The 17,215-nt window shown below is 37.4% G+C and overlaps 1 protein-coding gene across 17 annotated transcripts in view; it reads left to right on the forward strand.

Annotated features, from left to right (window-relative positions):
• EYA1 (EYA transcriptional coactivator and phosphatase 1) overlaps positions 1-16,330 on the forward strand; it is a 292,977-nt gene extending 276,647 nt beyond the window's left edge. For all 17 annotated transcript variants that reach the window (XM_019726030.2, XM_074318728.1, XM_019726026.2 and 14 more), the window contains one exon: positions 14,340-16,330. In XM_019726030.2, coding sequence (XP_019581589.1) covers positions 14,340-14,420 — 81 coding nt within the window. In that variant the 3' untranslated portion in view covers positions 14,421-16,330. The remainder of the gene's footprint in view (positions 1-14,339) is intronic.
• Positions 16,331-17,215: the final 885 nt, after the last annotated feature.

The raw sequence follows: 17,215 nt of genomic DNA on the forward strand, positions 1-17,215 counted from the left end.
GATATCATCCAGAGTGACAAACTGGCCATTTCTTATGTTCTGTCTAGCCTTCTTTTTAGGTTAACTAGTATTTTAAAATTGCAGTACTTTTGTGCATAATTAAAGGGACAAAGACCTAATGAGTCACAATAGATAATATCTTTAAAGTGGAGTTCCACACTAAGATGGAGAATATTGACTATTTAACTTAGGGGAAAGACTAAAATTCATCAGTATCCCAGTTTAAAAATTACATATAAAAATTCAAGCTAAAGAAATGAAGAGATGGTTATCCATGCTATAAGTGCATTAATAATCATTATGGTAAGGAACAAGAATTACTATCAATTATAAAGCCCTTAGTATGTCCCAGACCCTCTATTAGGTACTTCCTACTCATTATCTCATTAAATCCTCACAGTAAATCAATGAGGAAGGAATCCTTAGGCCCAATTTACAGATGAGAAAAAAGAGGCACAGGAAGGTAAATAATTTGGCCAAGTTCACACAGTTAGAAAGTGTGGTCAAACTAGTCTGTAAGCCAGTTATGTCTGTGAGATTTAGCACAAAATTCGTTCAAATTATAAATGGTATTTACATATCTTAAATATGATTTGACTTACAAAAAGGAATTTTCATGCTTTTTCAATTATTAAAGTGTGCAATATTCATGTCTTTCCTTTTAGGAAGTAGATAGAGCTATTTAGTATCCTCTTTCCTCTCATTTTATATTTATGATTAAGATTTCAAAAATAGAACACTAATTCTGATACATAATTTATAGTTCATGAGCATTTTAGATTATTAAATAAAATTAATAGTGAACCAGTGAAGTTCTGCCAGCTTGAGCACTAAAATATTTTTCAAAAACAAAGCATTTTGCATTGCTTCTAAACTGATTTTAACCATTTAGCTTGTCTCTCGTAATTTCCTACGTCCTTGTAAAAATCTAGTACAACACTCATTTCCCTGTGAAGATGTCTTTCATCTCCCTAAATAATGTTCTTTTGCTAAAGGTATGTAGTTGTTGTTGTTTTTTAAGCCCAGAAATGAAAACCAGTGACTATTCTGCCAGTTGCCTGTTTTGTTCTGGACAACTGAATTCTGGTTTGTCATCCTTGTTCTTTTTGCCAGTATAGTTCCCAGGATTTTCCTCAGCAATTTCATCTAATTCTATAATTTTTATCATTAAAAAACACCCCTTCAGAGAGAAAATGTTAGAAATACCTTTGTTTATTTAAAAGAAGAACATTATTCCATATCGATCTCTGCCAAAGAGTCTTCTGCGAGCACCTCTGTTCCTAGAAAGACGAGAGAGAGAATGTGGGAAGCCATCTATCTATGGATGTCTTTCTTTGACATATGTCTTTTGTTGTCAAAATCTGCTACGCCTTTTTTTTTTAACCATAAAATTCTGTTTCCCTATACAACATACCTTGAGTGAAAATAATTAGGCATATGATTTTTTTTTTAAATCAAAATGTTAAGTAATGGTCTCCTGCACACTGAAAACAGTTTTCGTTTCTAGAATACAACTGGCCTTGTTTTTTATAGCCCCACAACTAAACTTATTTACTTCTCAGGGAACTCCCTAAAATAAATCTCTTGTGAAGCATATCGGGGAGGGGATAATGGCAAGCAACTGCGATTCTAAATAATGACAAAGGCTTCACCAAAAAAATGTCCATTTTAAATGTCCTACAAAACTTGCTAAGATCCGAGATGAAGCTGAGGATCTAATGCTCGATTCTAAGCTTATTCAGGAGACAAATAAGGTGCTTTTGTAAAAAAGATAACATATTTAATGCAATTTTTTGCTTTTAGTTTTATTTCAATGAGATGGGGATCACTAACACTGAGTATAGTGGATTTTCTTATTTTAAAGCCATTACTTTCATTGAGTACTTGGGGAATGAGCACATAGTACTGCATACCAGGGGTTTGTTTTTTTAATGCAGTGACTTTATTTTTTTCTTTTTGTTTTCAGATACCCACCAGGGGAATTGCTGGGTCATATGGTAGTTCTATTTTAGGTTTTTGAGGAACCTCCATACTGGGTATTTTTTATTTTATTATTAGTTTCAGGTGTACAAAAACAACATAATGATTAGACATTATGATAAATACACCCCTCACATAGTGATAACCACCCCCCAAAGTCTACAACCCTTCTGACATCGTACATAGCTATTACAATACCATTGACTATATTCCCTATGCTGTACTTTACATCCGTGACTATACATACAGAGGGTGCCAAAAAAATGTGCACACATTTTAAGAAAGGAAAAAAACTATTAAAATTGTAATACTCAATAAATACCAATAACAAAAGATGAACACAAGTCACGTTTGACTTCTGCAATTACTAGAGGTGCTCAAAGTGGTTCCCATCAGAATAATTTTAATACTTATTTTTCCTTTCTTAAAATGTGTACACATTTTTGTCACCCTGTGTGTGTAAATATATTTTTATATATTTATATATTTAAATATATTTAATTATAGTTGACATTCAATATTCTACCTCAGCTTTAGGTGTATAGCACAGTGATCAGGCATCTATGGAAAACAGTAAGGAGGTTCCTCAAAAAACTGAAAATAGAACTATCTAATGACCTAGAAATTCCACTCCTGGGTATTTATCCAAAGAAATCCAAAACACTAATTCAAAAAAATAAATGCCCCCGTATGTTTATTTCAGTGCTATTCACAATAGCCAAGATATGGAAACAACCGAAATGCCCATCAATAGACGATTGGATAAAGAAACTGTGGTACATTTATACAATGGAGTATTACTTGGCCATAAAAAAGAGGGAAATCTTACCATTTGCAACATGGATGGACCTAGAGAATATTATGCTAAGTGAAATAAGTCAGACTGAGAAAGACAAATACTATATGACCTCACTTTACATGTGGAATCTAAAGAACAATAAAAGAGCAAACAAAATAGAAATAAACTCAGAGACCCAGAGAAAAAACTGACGGTTCCTCCATACTGTTTTCCATAGTGGCTGCACCAATTTGTAACCCCACCCACAATGCACAGGGGTTCCCTTTTCTCCACATCCTCACCAACCCTTGTTGTTTTGCTATTATCAAAAAGACAACAAGTAACTAATCTGACAGATGTGACGTGATACCTTACTCTGGTTTTGATTTGCATTTCCCTGCTGACAAGTGTCATTGATCATCTTTTCGCATGTCTGTTGGCCATCTATATGTCTTCTTGGAAAACTGTCTATTCAGATTGTTAATCAGATTGCTTGGGTTTGTTTGGTTTTTTTCTCCCCCTGATGTTGCGTTATGTAAGTTCTTTGTATATTTTGAATATTAACTCCTTGTCAGATAAATCATTTGTGAATATATTCTCTCTTTCAGTGGGTTGTCATTTTGTTTTGCTGATGGTTACCTTCCCTGTGCATAAGCTTTCTAGTATGTTTTCTTCTAGGAGTAGTATGGTTTCTGGTCTTACATTTAATTCTTAAATCCATTTTGAGTTTATTTTTGTATATGGGGTAAGAAAGTGGCCCAGTTCCATTTTTTTAACGTAGCTGTCCAGTTTTCCCAACATTTATTGAAGAGATGTCTTTCCCCATTGTATATTCTTGCTTCCTCTATTGTAAATTAATTGACCATGCAATAATGGATTTATTTCTGGGCTGTCTATTCTGTTCTACTAATTTATGTGTCTGTTTTTATGCCAGTACCATACTGTTTCGATACTATAGCTTTGTAGTATATTTTGGTATCAGGTAGTGTGATACCGCCACCTTTGTTCTTTTTCAAGAATGCTTTGGCTACTCAGGATCTTTGGTGGTTCCATATAAATTTTAGGATTATTTGTTCTAGTTCTATGAAAAAATGTCATTGGTATTTTGATAGGGAGTGCATTGAATCCATAGATTGCTTTGAGCAGTACGGACATTGAAATGATGTTAATTCTTCCAATCCGTGTATATCCTTCAATTTATTTGTGTCATCTTCAGTTTCTTTCATTAGTGTCTTACAGTTTTCAGAGTACAAGTCTTTCGTCTCCTTGGCTGAATTTATTCCTAGATATGTTTTTTGATGTAATTGTAAATGGAATTTTCTTGACTTCTATTTCTAATAGCTCATTTTAATGTTTAGAAATGCAACAGATTTCTGTATATTAATTTTGTATCCTGTGACTTTACTGAATTCATTTATTAGTTCTAATAGTTTTTTGTAGAATCAAGTTTTCAATATGTAGTATCAGGTCATCTAAACAGTTTTACTTCCTCTTTCCAATTGGTGTCATTTATCACTTTTTCTTCTCTGATTGCTGTGGCTAGGACTTCCAATGCTATGTTGAATAAAAGTGGCAAGAGTGGGCCATCTTTGTCTTGTTCCTGATCCCTTTATTATGTTGAGGTATGTTCCCTCTATACCCACTTTGTTGAGAGTTTTTAATCATAAATAGATGTTGAATTTTCTCAAATGCTTTTTTTTTGTTTTCATCTATTGAGGTGATCATATGATTTTTATCCTTTATTTTGTTGATGTGGTGTATCATATTGATTTGTGGATATTGAATCATCCTCACATCCCTGCAAGAAATCCCACCTGATCATGGTGTATGAGCCTTTTAACGTATCAAATTTAGTTTGCTAATATTTTGTAGAGAATTTTTACATCTATGGTCATCAGGGATATTGGTTTGTAATTTTCTTGCTTTGTAGTGTCTGTCTGGTTTTGGTATCAGGGTAATACTGGCCTCATAGAATGAGTTTGGAAGAGTTCCTCCCTCTTCAATTTTTTGGAACAGTTTGAGAAGGATAGGTATTAATTAACTCTTCTGTAAGTGTTTCATAGAATTTTCCTTTGAAGCCATCTGGTCCTGGACTTTTGTTTGTTGGGACTTTTTGATTACTGATATTAGGTTTGTTCAGATTTTCTATTTCTACATAATTCATCTTGGTAGGTTGTGTGTTCCTAGGAATTTATCCATTTCTTCTACATTGTTCACTTTGTTGGTATAAAATTGTTTATAGTATTCTCTTATGATCCTTTGTATTTCTGTGGTGTCTGTTGTAACTTCTCTTTTATTTGAGCCCTCTTTCTTCCTTGATGAGTCTGGCTAATGTTTTATCAATTTTGTTTATTATTTCAAAGAACCAGCTCTTAGTTGTGATATTTTTATGGTGTTTTTTTTTTTTCCTTTGTTTCATTTATTTCCACTCAGATTTTTATTTCTTTCCATCTACTAACTTTGGCTTTTGTTTGTTTTTCTTTTTCCAATTCAATTAGATATATGGTTTGTATTGAGATTTTTCTTCTTTCTTGAGGTAGGCCTGTATCACTATATAAACTTACCCTTAGAACTGCTTCTGCTGAATCCCATAGACTTTAGACCATTGTGTTTCTAGTTTCATTTATCTTGAGGTAATTTAAAATTTTTCTCTTTGATTTCTTCATTGAACATTGATCGTTTAGTAGTGTGTTGTTTAGACTCCCATGTTTGTGTTTGTCCAGTTTTCTTCTTATAATTGATTTCTAGTTTCCTACTGTTGTGGTCGAAAATATGTTTGATATGACTTTAATCTTCTTAAATTTATTGAAACTTGTTTTGTGCCCTAACATGTGATTTATCCTGAAGAACGTTCCATGTGCACTTGAAAAGAATGTGTATTCTGTTTTGGGTAGAATGTTCTGTATCTCTTCAGTCCATCTTGTTTGGTCATGTATCATTTAAGGTCACTGTCTTGTTGAGTTTCTGTGGGAATGATCTAGCCATCGATGAAAGTGGAGTGTCACAGACCCCTGCTGTCACTGCAATACTGTCAGTCTCACCCTTTATGTCAGTATTTATGGATGTACTTAGGTGCTTCTATGTTGGGTGTATAGATGTCTAGAAGTGTCATATCGTCTTCTTAGATTGATCCCTTTTTCGTCTCTTGTTACAGTCTTTGTTTTAAATTTTGTTTGATAGAAGTATTGCTCTCCCAGCTTTCTTTTTGTTTCCATTTGCATGCTATATATTTTGTCCATCCCTTTACTTTCAGTATGAAGTGAGTCTCTTGGTCTCTTGTAGGCAGCATATGTACGGGTCTGTGTCTTCTGAGTGGAGCATGTAGTCCATTTTTTAAATCCATCCTATGTCTTTTGATTGGAGCATTTAGTCAATTTATATGTAAAGTAATTATTGATAGGTATGTACTTACTTCCACTTTCTTAATATTTTTTTCTGTGCCTTTCTTCTCTTGTTTTCTTCCTTTGTGATTTAATGTTTCTTTAATGCTTTCTTTTTCTTTCTTGTGCATCTATTGTAGGTTTTTGTTTTGGTAGGTCACCATGAGATTTATAGATAACAATCTATGTATATAACAGTCCATTTTAAGTTGACAGTCACTTAAGTTTGAACACATTCAAAAAGCACTACATATTTACTCCCTTCCCTCACATTTTATGATTTTAATGTCATATTTTACATTGTGTGTGTGTGTATATCCCATAACAAGTATTGTTGCTATATATGATTTTATCACTTTTGTCTTTTAACCTTCATACTAGCTTTATAAGTGATTGATCTATTATGTTTGCCTTTACTAGTGAGATTTAATTTATTTCTAGTTTTGGCCTTTTGTTTTCTTCTTAAAGAAGTTTTTTTTAACATTTCCTATAATGCTATTTCAGTGGTGAAAAGCTTTTAGTTTTGTTTATCTCGGAGAAACTATCTCTCCTTCAATTCTGACTTATAACCTTGCCAGGTACAGTATTCTTTTATGCAGATTTTCCCCCATAATCAGTTTGAATAAATCATTCCACTCTCTTCCTGCAATTTCTGCTGAAAAATCAGCTCATAATCTTATGGGTGTTCTCTTATACATAACTAGTCGTTTCTCTCTTGCAGCTTTTAAGATTTTTCTTTTAGTGTTATTTGAGAAATTACTATCACTGATTACAGTGAATTTTATTATTCTAAAGCCATTATATTCATTTAGTACTTAAGGAACATATACTATACTATATATGCCAGGCCTTGAATCAGATTTTCTTCCGTGCTTAAACTCACTTAGGCCTAAAGATGAAGCAGATATACAAATAAAAAAAGAGCAATGTTGTGTCATGAGTTTCATGCTGAGTTCTTAGAATAATCTATCTCCTGAGATCTCTTTATTTACAATTTGAGAGGTATTTGTACTTCCGTATGCAAATTTTCTAGATAATGTATGCATAGGAAAGCACAGATATGTTAATTTTTTCACACAAATGGTAACTATCCACTTTCTTTCACTTACCAGGACATCCTGGCAGTTATTCCACATCAGTCCATGTATCTCTAGCTCTTTGAAATGGCTGTATCAGTAATGCATTATGTGGGTGTGCTATAATTTAATGAGTCCCCTCGGGCTGAACATCTAGGTGGTTTCCAGCATTTACTATTATAAACAGGTCTGCAGTAAATGGTCTTTATGTGGTTTGTTCATGAGCAAGTGTATCTAAATTTCTAGAAATGTGATACGGGGCCAAAGGTTATGTGCTCTTATGTTTTTGAAACATTTTACTAATAGATTTTTTAATAATTCAGCATAATTCCCCTTACATGCGAGTGTCCATACACCCAGCTTTTGGTGTTGTTGGTTTTATATATAATCAGAAGGGATAAATGCCAAATGTCAGATGAGGAGGAAAAGTGACATGGAAAGCTAACATAAGGGAATTTGGAAAGCTGCATGTATGGACAGGAGGATCGGAAAGAATGTGTCATTATTTCCCCATTATTCAGGGAATATTTTTGTGCTAATGACCCCCAAACATGTGCTCTTTCCCAAGGTGTAGGCCTTGGTACCTACTTCTCTCACGATATACCTAATCTTGATGAACGACTCATACACACATCATAATTGCACCTATCATTTCTGTTAATATTCTGGTTAGCTGTGTTTTTACTCCCAGGGCTCTAGTTGCCTGATGGAATATCCCAGGTCATCCCATCTCAATACCAGCAAATGCTCTCAGCTTTCACAAACCAGTTCACCCATTCCCATTTGCTTTGCTGTTCTCTACCTCCAAACCATCACCAAGTCGCGTGACTTCTCTCTCCACAAAGTCTCCTATCCTTTGCACCCACTCCCTTTCCACTGTCCTTCTGCCTAGTTTCTCTGCTGCCACCTCCAACCCATCCTTCCCTAAGTGCCGCACTAAATTGCTTAACGTTCCTCCTTCCTAGCTAGATATTTCTACCTGGGAACATCTCCTTCTATTAGTCTTTGTCACACACACCCCCTTCTAGCCCCATCACCTCCACACTAAATGCTCTGTGCATTCCACCTGTTAGCCTTGTCACATACCATCTCCTGACTGGGAGTCCCATCCCTTTTTTGCCCCTTCTTCAAATTCAATGCAGGCCTACCTTCGTCTTTCCAGCTTACAGCAGAGCTCTCCTCTCAGAATGTATCATTTTGATTCCTTTTTGGTTGCTTGAGATGTAACTGACCTCCAGCACTGTATAAATTTAAGGTGCACAGCATGAGGGCTTGACTTATATTGTGAAATGATTACCACAATAAATTTAGTTCACATCCATCACCTTATAGAGCTACAAAAAAAAGGGATTTTTCCCTGTGATGTGCACTCTTAGGGTCAACTTTCAAATCTACCATATAGCAGTGCTAACTACAGTCGTCGTGTTATACACCTTATAATTGGGTGTTGGTGTCTTTTGACCACCTTCATCCAATTCTCCTACCTGTCACCGCTGGTAACCACGAATTTGATCCCTTTTTCTATGAGTTTGGGGTGGGGAGGTTGTTGGGTTTTGTTTTTTTAGATTCTGCATGTAAATGAGATCATACAAAATTGATCCTTCTCTGTCTGACTTAATTTAATTGAGCAATTTAGCATAATGGCCTCAAGGTCCATGCTGTCACCAATGGCAGGATTGCCTTCATTCTTATGGCTGAATAATAGTCTAATGTGTATGTAACCCACAACTTCTTTAGCCATTCATCTGCCAATAAACACTCAGGGTGTTTCTGTGTCTTGGGGATTTTAAATGCTGCTAAGAACATAAGGGTGCAGATATCTCTTCCACATAGTTTTTCATTTCCTTTGGCTATATACCCTGAAGTGGAATTGCTGGATCATATGCTAGTTCTATTTCTAATTTTTTGAGGAACGTCCATTGGCTGCACCAATTTATATTTCCATCAGGAATATATAAGCGTGCCTTTGCTCCACATCCTCACCAGCATTTGTTATCTCTTGTCTTTCTGATGATAGCCATTCTAACAGGCATGAGGTGACAGGCAGCTCATTGTGGCTTTGATTTGCATTTCCCTGATGATTAGTGCTGTCGAGCGCCTTTTCATGTAGCTGTTGGCTGTCTGTATGTCTTCCTTGGAAAAAAATGACTATTCAGGTCCTCCGCCCATTTTGTAATTGGATTGTTTGTTGTTTTGCTATCAAGTCCTATGAGTTCATTATATATTTTGGCTATTAACCCCTTATCAGATATAGTTTGCGAATATTTTTTTCCCATTCTGTAGGTTTTCATTTTGTTGATCATTTCTTTTGCAGTGCAGAAGCTTTTTTTAGCTTAATGTAGCCCACTTGTTTATTTTGTTCCTTCTGCTTTAGGTGTCACATCCAAAGACCCATGTCAAGGAACTGTTTTCTTATGTTTCTTCTAAAAGATTTACAATTTCTGGTCTTTACATCTTATCCATCTCAGGTTAATTTTTGTGAGTGGTGCAAGATACTTGTCTAGTTTCATTCTTTTACATGTGAAATGCCAATTTTCTCCAGTGAGTATTCTGGGCTCCCTTGTCAAATATTAGTTGAACATACAAGCATGGGTTTATTTCTGGGCTCTCAATTCTGTTCCATGGGTCTTTGTGTTTATTTTTATGCCAGTACCATGCTGTTTTAATTACCATAGTTTTCTAATGTAACTTCAAATCAGGAAGTGTGATTCCTCCCCCTTCGTTCCTCCTCAGGATTACTTTGGCCATTCGGGTCTTTTGTGGGATGTTTTTCTACTTCTGTAAAAAAAATGCCCTTGGCATCTTGATAGAGATTGCATTGACTCTCTAGATGGATGTGGGTAGTGTCAATATTTTCACAATATTAATTCTTCTAATCCATGATCACAGGAGACCTTTCCATGTATTTGTGTCTTTAGCAATGTCTTATAGTTTTCAGTGTAAGGATCTTTCACCTCCTTGGTTAAATTTATTCCCAACTATTGTTTTTGATGTAAATAGGATCATATTTTAATTTCTTTTTCAGATAATTTGTAGAAATGCTTCTGATTTTTCTATGTTAATTTTGTATCCTGCAACTTTACTGAATTTATTGATTAGGATTCTCTCTATATAAGATCATGTCACCAAAAATAGACAGTTTGGCTTCTTTTCCAGTTCTGATGCATTTGCTTTCTTGCCTGATTGCTCTGGCTAGGTCATTTTGATTCTTAATGCCGCACTGCCTTACGTTATAAGGAAATAGTTTTAGCAGATATATCTTGACTGCTCGTTTTTGTCTGTGAGGGCATATATCATGAATGTATTATATATTAAAAATCTGTAGCTATAGGGCTTATATAGGTAATAGAGTATAGACTATTTTACACTATTTTATAATAAATACATAGACTTTACTACACCTAGAGGCAACCCTGAGTCATTTCTCCTAAACCCCATTTTACAGATAACTGAGCTAAGGCTCCAAGGAGACTGTCATAATTTAAAGTCACATAACCAACATTAGACTTAAGAGCATAACACTGTCTCCTCATTCTAGCCCCTGCTTTTCCTCTCTTGCCACCAACTCTCTGATTTCATATAAGAAATATTTGTTTCAGGCTAAACAGTAATGCAGAAAAAAAATTATTTACCTTGTACCCACGTATCCTGGGAAGCTCGTGTAGATCCGTAACATCTTCCCCTCCATGTGTGCCTGTTGGGGAAAACATTGTCTAGCGATATTAATTCTAATTATTGGTCAACATGAGATGGAGTCCTCTATCCTCTCCCCTAGACTCCGTCTTCTTATAATCAGTCACTTAATAGTAAGTGTACATTTCTTAGAGAAGAAGACACTGATTTTTGTGAGATTGGAACTGCTGGTTGTAGCAGGGATCGTTCGTTACCCTTCATGTTATGAAATAATGCTGAGGACGGAGTTGCTGTCCTTGTGGGGGGGTGTCCCCAGAAATCGCCTGTTCTCTTTCACGTGCACCTAAGGTTTGCCAGTTATCGTTCTCAAACATTTTACACTTTTGCTCAAATGAATGACCCCATCATCACTGCATGGTGATGAGTTCTCTGTAATATACCACAGGCATACTTCAGCCTTTGAACTCACTTCAGAGGCTGCTCGGCCATGTGGTTCTTGTTAATACTGAATTTAGGAAGGCTAAAGCCATCCGTATTTCAGTGGCAGTAAACAAGGCGATTCGGGGATCTCGATGGATAATCTCACCTTCCATTACGTGTTTTGAGTGTGGTCTAAAACAGTTGAAGTTAAATCCTCTCTCGGCTGACATCAGCTCCTCCACCTGTAAAGGTAAGACCTGGCGCCCTGGCACAGGTCCTCAGTTTACTGCGGAATTAAATGCTGACTTTATACATTAATCATGGACCAAAGCATTAGCTGGATTCTCTACAGTGCATGCTGCTGAGTGCACCAAGAGCTTTCTGTGTTGTAGTGTTGTCTGTGGGAAACATTTGTCAGATACTCGGCATGCGAGAGAATCTGACTTAGCCTACTCTGAAGAAAGAATTCCACTTCTCACGAGTACTTTTCTATATATTTATGAAGATGGCCTGAAAGTTTCTAGATGGCTATCCAAAAGACTGGCAGCATCGTCTGTTCCATCCTAAAATAACAGTACAGAAGAGCCACAGAACTACTCTCTACACCTTCTTTTACTCGGTTGTACATGAGAAGCAGTCATTGGGGGCAGTGACTGTCTGGGAAATTAGAGAAAATAAACACAAGTGTTAAAAACCGAAGTTAATTAGCTATAAAGGGATAGTAGAAGATGCCAAGTAGATGTTTAGATAGAAAAAGAACACTGTGCAGTTGAAAACGTGGGCTTGTGATGAAGGAGTAACGTGAGCAGGATGCTGAGTGGCACATAACTGGCAGACCACGGAGAAGCTGCGTGTTCGGTTCCCGACCACCACAACATAGTACTAGCAATCTTTTTGCTGGTGGAGGGTTTTGTCTTCCATTTGTACAAAACGCAACATCTGCGAGGTGTAACGAAGCACCATAAACGAGCTTTGCCTGTACTACATGGCCTTAATGTCAAAGAGGAGTGTGTACATATGTGAAATGTGGAAAAAGATGCATGGAGGTTATCTGGGTAGCAGGATTGGAAGTGATTTGTATCTCTTTATACAGCTCTATGTTTTACAATTCATGGATTTCTATTCTACAAAAACAAGGAAAGCTTTCTGTTCTGTAACTGATCCAACATGTTTCAAATCCGATGTATGTATGTATCCTAGTCACTCACATTTTTTAGTGTCCCTTACCAAACAGAGCATGGAAGGGAGTTGTGTGTACTCAGAGCTGTGCTGGTAATGTATAGTGCTGGACAAAAAAAAAGCCAGTTAAGAGACTTCCCAGTAATGGGCTTCAGCCACAGACCAGACCTGCTGGGAATCTTGCATTTACTCCTTACCAGCCATTATTATAACCTGTCTGCTCCTCCTCTAACCCTCAGTTTTTTCTTCAGTGAACTAGTGAGAATAATGCCTATTCTATCTCAGTAAAGGGCTTAGGACAGTGCCTGACACAATAGTCCACAAATCAAAACTCTCATTGACAAACCTTTTATAGGTTTCACCAGACACGGCCTCCTTTGGCTCCTGCAGCCAGTCATGTCACTGACCATATATTTCTGTCACACACAGCCAGTATCCTAACAATGACTTTCTTCTTTATCCCCTGTCCCCAACACAAACATCCACTCCAGGGCTCTTGTTTCATAACTAGCTCAGCTATTACCTCCTCTTATCAGTGGTTTGCCCAGGAAAGGGAATTGGCCCTGCTATTAGAACACAGGTGAATGTTCGTGGTTACTGTGCATTTCTGCTACTCACGGGTAGGTTGTGACTATCAGGGAGGGCCAGGGGCGTCTGCTACATCCTCTGCAAAGTTAAAAACTTCATTCCTGAATGGATGAATGCAAAATAGTGCGGTCTGTTTTTGAAAAGTCTAAGGTTGCCAAGTGGATCATCCCTAAAAATTTGAAAACAGATTTCTAGTACTCGGTCCTGGACTATTTAGTTATCGAAGGATAACAAAGACACAGAGTCCAGAAAGGTCTACAATTGATATTAGACGATGGTCTATGCTTTAGCAGATTAAGACAGAGACATTGTTAATACGTAACTTCACAGTTTGCATTCCCAGAATATAACACATAAGTGATTGACAGCAAAATAGTGAGTAGCTTCCACTGTTACCTATAGCTAATCCCCCCAAAGCCCCTCAGTTCCACTCGCTGTTTCCATGCCAAATTCTATTAGTCTGAATTTTTAAATAATTCCTTACAAGTATAATTGCAAATTATACTCAGGTCTCTAACATTATTTTGGGGCAATAAAAACCCAACTGTTTTTCTAAGAGCTAAATAGAATTTTGTCCTCAAAAAGACAATAATTATCTTTCTCTTAAAGATTTTGCTGATGCATAAGAGCTTACTGCGGTACTTTTGAGCAGTTCAAGTTTATAAGCATGTTTCCATCCTAAACGATTGAAGCAACCTCTGGTTAATGCAAGTGTTTCGTAAACATTTCCATCATTGAAAATGAAATTTTTAGATTGATTAAACAACTACAAAAACAAAACAAACAATGAAACACCTTAGATGTTCACTTAAAATTTTCCCAGATGGTAAAGCCACTTTAAGGTCAATGCATAAGAATGCCTGATGGAAATAAATGAAAACAATTTTACTCATGCGAGAAGTAGCTTAAGTTTGGAAAAATGTAAAAATACTACCAACTGAGGAAAACTGCTTAGACTTCCAGCATTAAAAACCCACTGGACATACCCTTCGAAAAGCAACTGTTTTTGACAAAGTTGCCGTCATCACTACTGTGTTTCATTTCAAGTTTGGAGTTGGCAAGCAGGTCACAGTGTAAATCTACTTAAAAACTACCCATCACCTTCTTAAAAGAAACAGACTCCAGATTACATTTTAAAATGCAGCCCGGTATTCTTAGGGGAGGATTAGGTTTGAGTTTTTGTTTTAAACAGATGTGATGGGAAGCCCTTAGCTGGCAGTCTTCACAGCCCTGAGTGGGTTTCAGAGGCGAGGTCAGGGCGTGTGCTGGGGAACTCTGTCCTCACCTGTGTGTCCCCTTTCGCAGCACGCCATGCCCTTCTGGAGGGTCTCCAGTCACTCGGACCTCATGGCCCTGCACCATGCCTTGGAACTGGAGTACCTGTGACCGCCTCATAGCACTTTGAAACCGCACAGCTGCCCTGTGACCAGAGACACGTCCTGCAGGCCTGAGTCTCGCATCAGCGCCCGACTCGTGACTTACCGATCTCGACATACTGATGCTCAGCTGCCGTCAGTCTCCACCTCTGCCCTTGTGGTGCATGAAGGACCACGTCTATTTCTTCAGAACAGCTGTTGCCTCTAGTACTGTGAATTCAATGAAAACAAGCCATGAGAATGTTCTAGCACAGTGTAATGTGTCTCTGCCACATTAACTACATGGTTCAAACCTGTGAAGAAAGGACCTGCGAACGCTTAAGGTTTTTTAGCATCTTCAATGTGATGACATAAACATCGTCTGCAGAACAGCAAACTTGATTGCACAATAACGCCTGAAGTGCGTTTCCTGAATACCAGTGGGGGAATTTGCTTGTAAAGAAGGTTTACTTTTCGGTATCTCCTACCCAGGGTAATCGGTACTTATTTATGAACAGACTTGTTAAAGAAACAGCTTTATGGAGGTATAATCCCAGTGCACCGTCCCATTCACTCAGACTTTCTGGCATCAAATAATTGAAGAGACAAGAACGTACGAAATAAGCGAGGAAAGGCCTTCGCCTCATGACACAGCAAGTACTTTGACTTTTAGCACATTGCAAAGTAGTTTAACGTATGTCTAATTTAAACGTGTAATATGTACATCACTGAGACAATCATGTACAGAAAGAATTTGGGGTGTAAATTTGTAATAATGGATGATTCTTTTACATATTGTGTAGAAAATATTGAAAGGTAGCCATGCCTGGATAGTGAAGTAAGAGGCAGTCTGTGCACGAACTCACGTGCAGTGCCTTATCCAAGTATACTGGGTATAAATATGTAGATAATGGGTTGTTTTTTAGATAATGTTGTCAAGACCAAAAGCATGGATGTCAAGTGTCAATAGGATTCCCCCCCCCATCAGTTCTTTTTTTTTTTTTATGCTGTTAGGCGGGCTTTAGGGAAAGAACACACAGAGTCTTAAGTCATTTGGAAAAAACGTCCTCTTGCAACTTCACGTTTTCATCTTCAACCCTAATGTATTATATGTAACTACTTGGGGGGGAAAAATGATTATTCAAATGCTTCTTTTCCCAGAAAGAATGCAGATGATAGATATATTTTATTAATAAAATGGTTCATGAATTGGAAACTAGCAAAGCGAAGTTTTCATGTGCTCAGATTCTAGTGTCTGCATTTCCTTGTTTAGAAAAAGGAGGACGTTACCACATAGCCGGAAATGAGCAAACCGTTGCATTCCTCCCTACATTCATGTTTCCTGTTTTCTGCCACTCTCCCCCACCCTCCCAAGGAAGTTCATTGCTGGCAGTGGACATAGCCCAGTCACCATCACCAAGGAAACACTGTTACTCTTCATTTATGTTACATATTACACGACAAGCATAAATATGGGAAATAAAAACTGTCACCTTTGTTGTACCATACAAATTTTCTCCAGCAGTGGTCTGTTTGGGTACTAGTTTCTTTCTCTCATCTATAAAGCCTTCCATTGTCATGAAATTACGTTTTGGATGAATTTTCTTTAATATTATATGGGGGGGTGGGAAACCAGCTTTGACCCAAAGTAGCTAAAGAGCTACTCTATCCTTTTCTGAATTTTCATGTTGCTGCTAGAATTAGTCAGTTGTGAATTCTCCAAATTGTTTAACAATGGCTTTTTTTTTTTTGCTTGAAGCAAACAGAAGTTGACAGTTTTTCAGCCTTTTCATGTTACGTTTTTGTACTCTGCAAATTGAAAAGACAAAGTTTATCTTGGCCTTACTGTATAAAGGTGTGTTGTGCCCACAACTGTGTACAGAATTTTTCTTCATTCATTTTGTGTTTAAATTAATAAAATTGATTTGTGAAGTACTGTAAGCGCCTTGAATGTCAGTATTTTCTTCTTTATCTCTTGGTGATAAGACCTAGCCGGGCCCTGGCTGCCAGAATGCTCTGAGTCCAGTGAAAGGAAGCTGCACAAAGCATGCATCGTGATGGCTTTATCAGTCCTTGAGGAAACTAATTAATGTGGAAGCGTAACCGCTGTCTCTTTGATCACTGTAAGAACAGATGACTGGAAAAGCTCTTTCCTTCCTCTGAAACGACATAAACTGGACCCTCACTCAAATTTATCTACTATCCAACAGAACTCAGCATTAAGTATCTCGGATGGCAGAGCGAGATTTGCCACTGAAGTACCCAAGGGACAGCCATAAAAAGCAGTTTTATCGATAAAGAACGCCCACAGCATAGCCACCTTTGAAGTTCAGCCAGATTGACCGCTGTCAGAGAGCTATAAAACAGCCCAACTAGCTTCCTCCTGGGATTTCATCTTAGACACACAAGAGTCATGCCTACAAACACGTGACATCAACCATATAGTTGTCTGACCCATGTATCAGGCCCACGACGTCCGTTTTTCACAGGCACACGGCGGGCCCAGCACCTGGGTTCCTGAAGTGTCTGAGCATGCTCAGACCCTCTGACAATGAAAAATAATGGGGGCAACTCTTTAGAGAGAGGTGGGGGTGAGGAGTGGAGGGATTTTTAGGTTTCAGTTAAAAGAAAGTATGGCCAATAGGCAAAATGGAGGCATGCCATCAAAAGATGAATTTTCTAAAGCACCCTGACACCCCCAGGCCGAAATGCTTAGGTTCCCCCTTGACCATAGATTAGAGCCTGGATTTCTCTCCTTGGCATTCTAGAGTTTCCAAATACAGTCTCCTTTCTTCCCAACATTCTCGCTCAGGACCCTTCTGAACA

This window comes from Rhinolophus sinicus, linkage group LG14, assembly GCF_036562045.2.
Source record: "Rhinolophus sinicus isolate RSC01 linkage group LG14, ASM3656204v1, whole genome shotgun sequence".
Taxonomy (NCBI): Eukaryota; Metazoa; Chordata; class Mammalia; order Chiroptera; family Rhinolophidae; genus Rhinolophus; species Rhinolophus sinicus.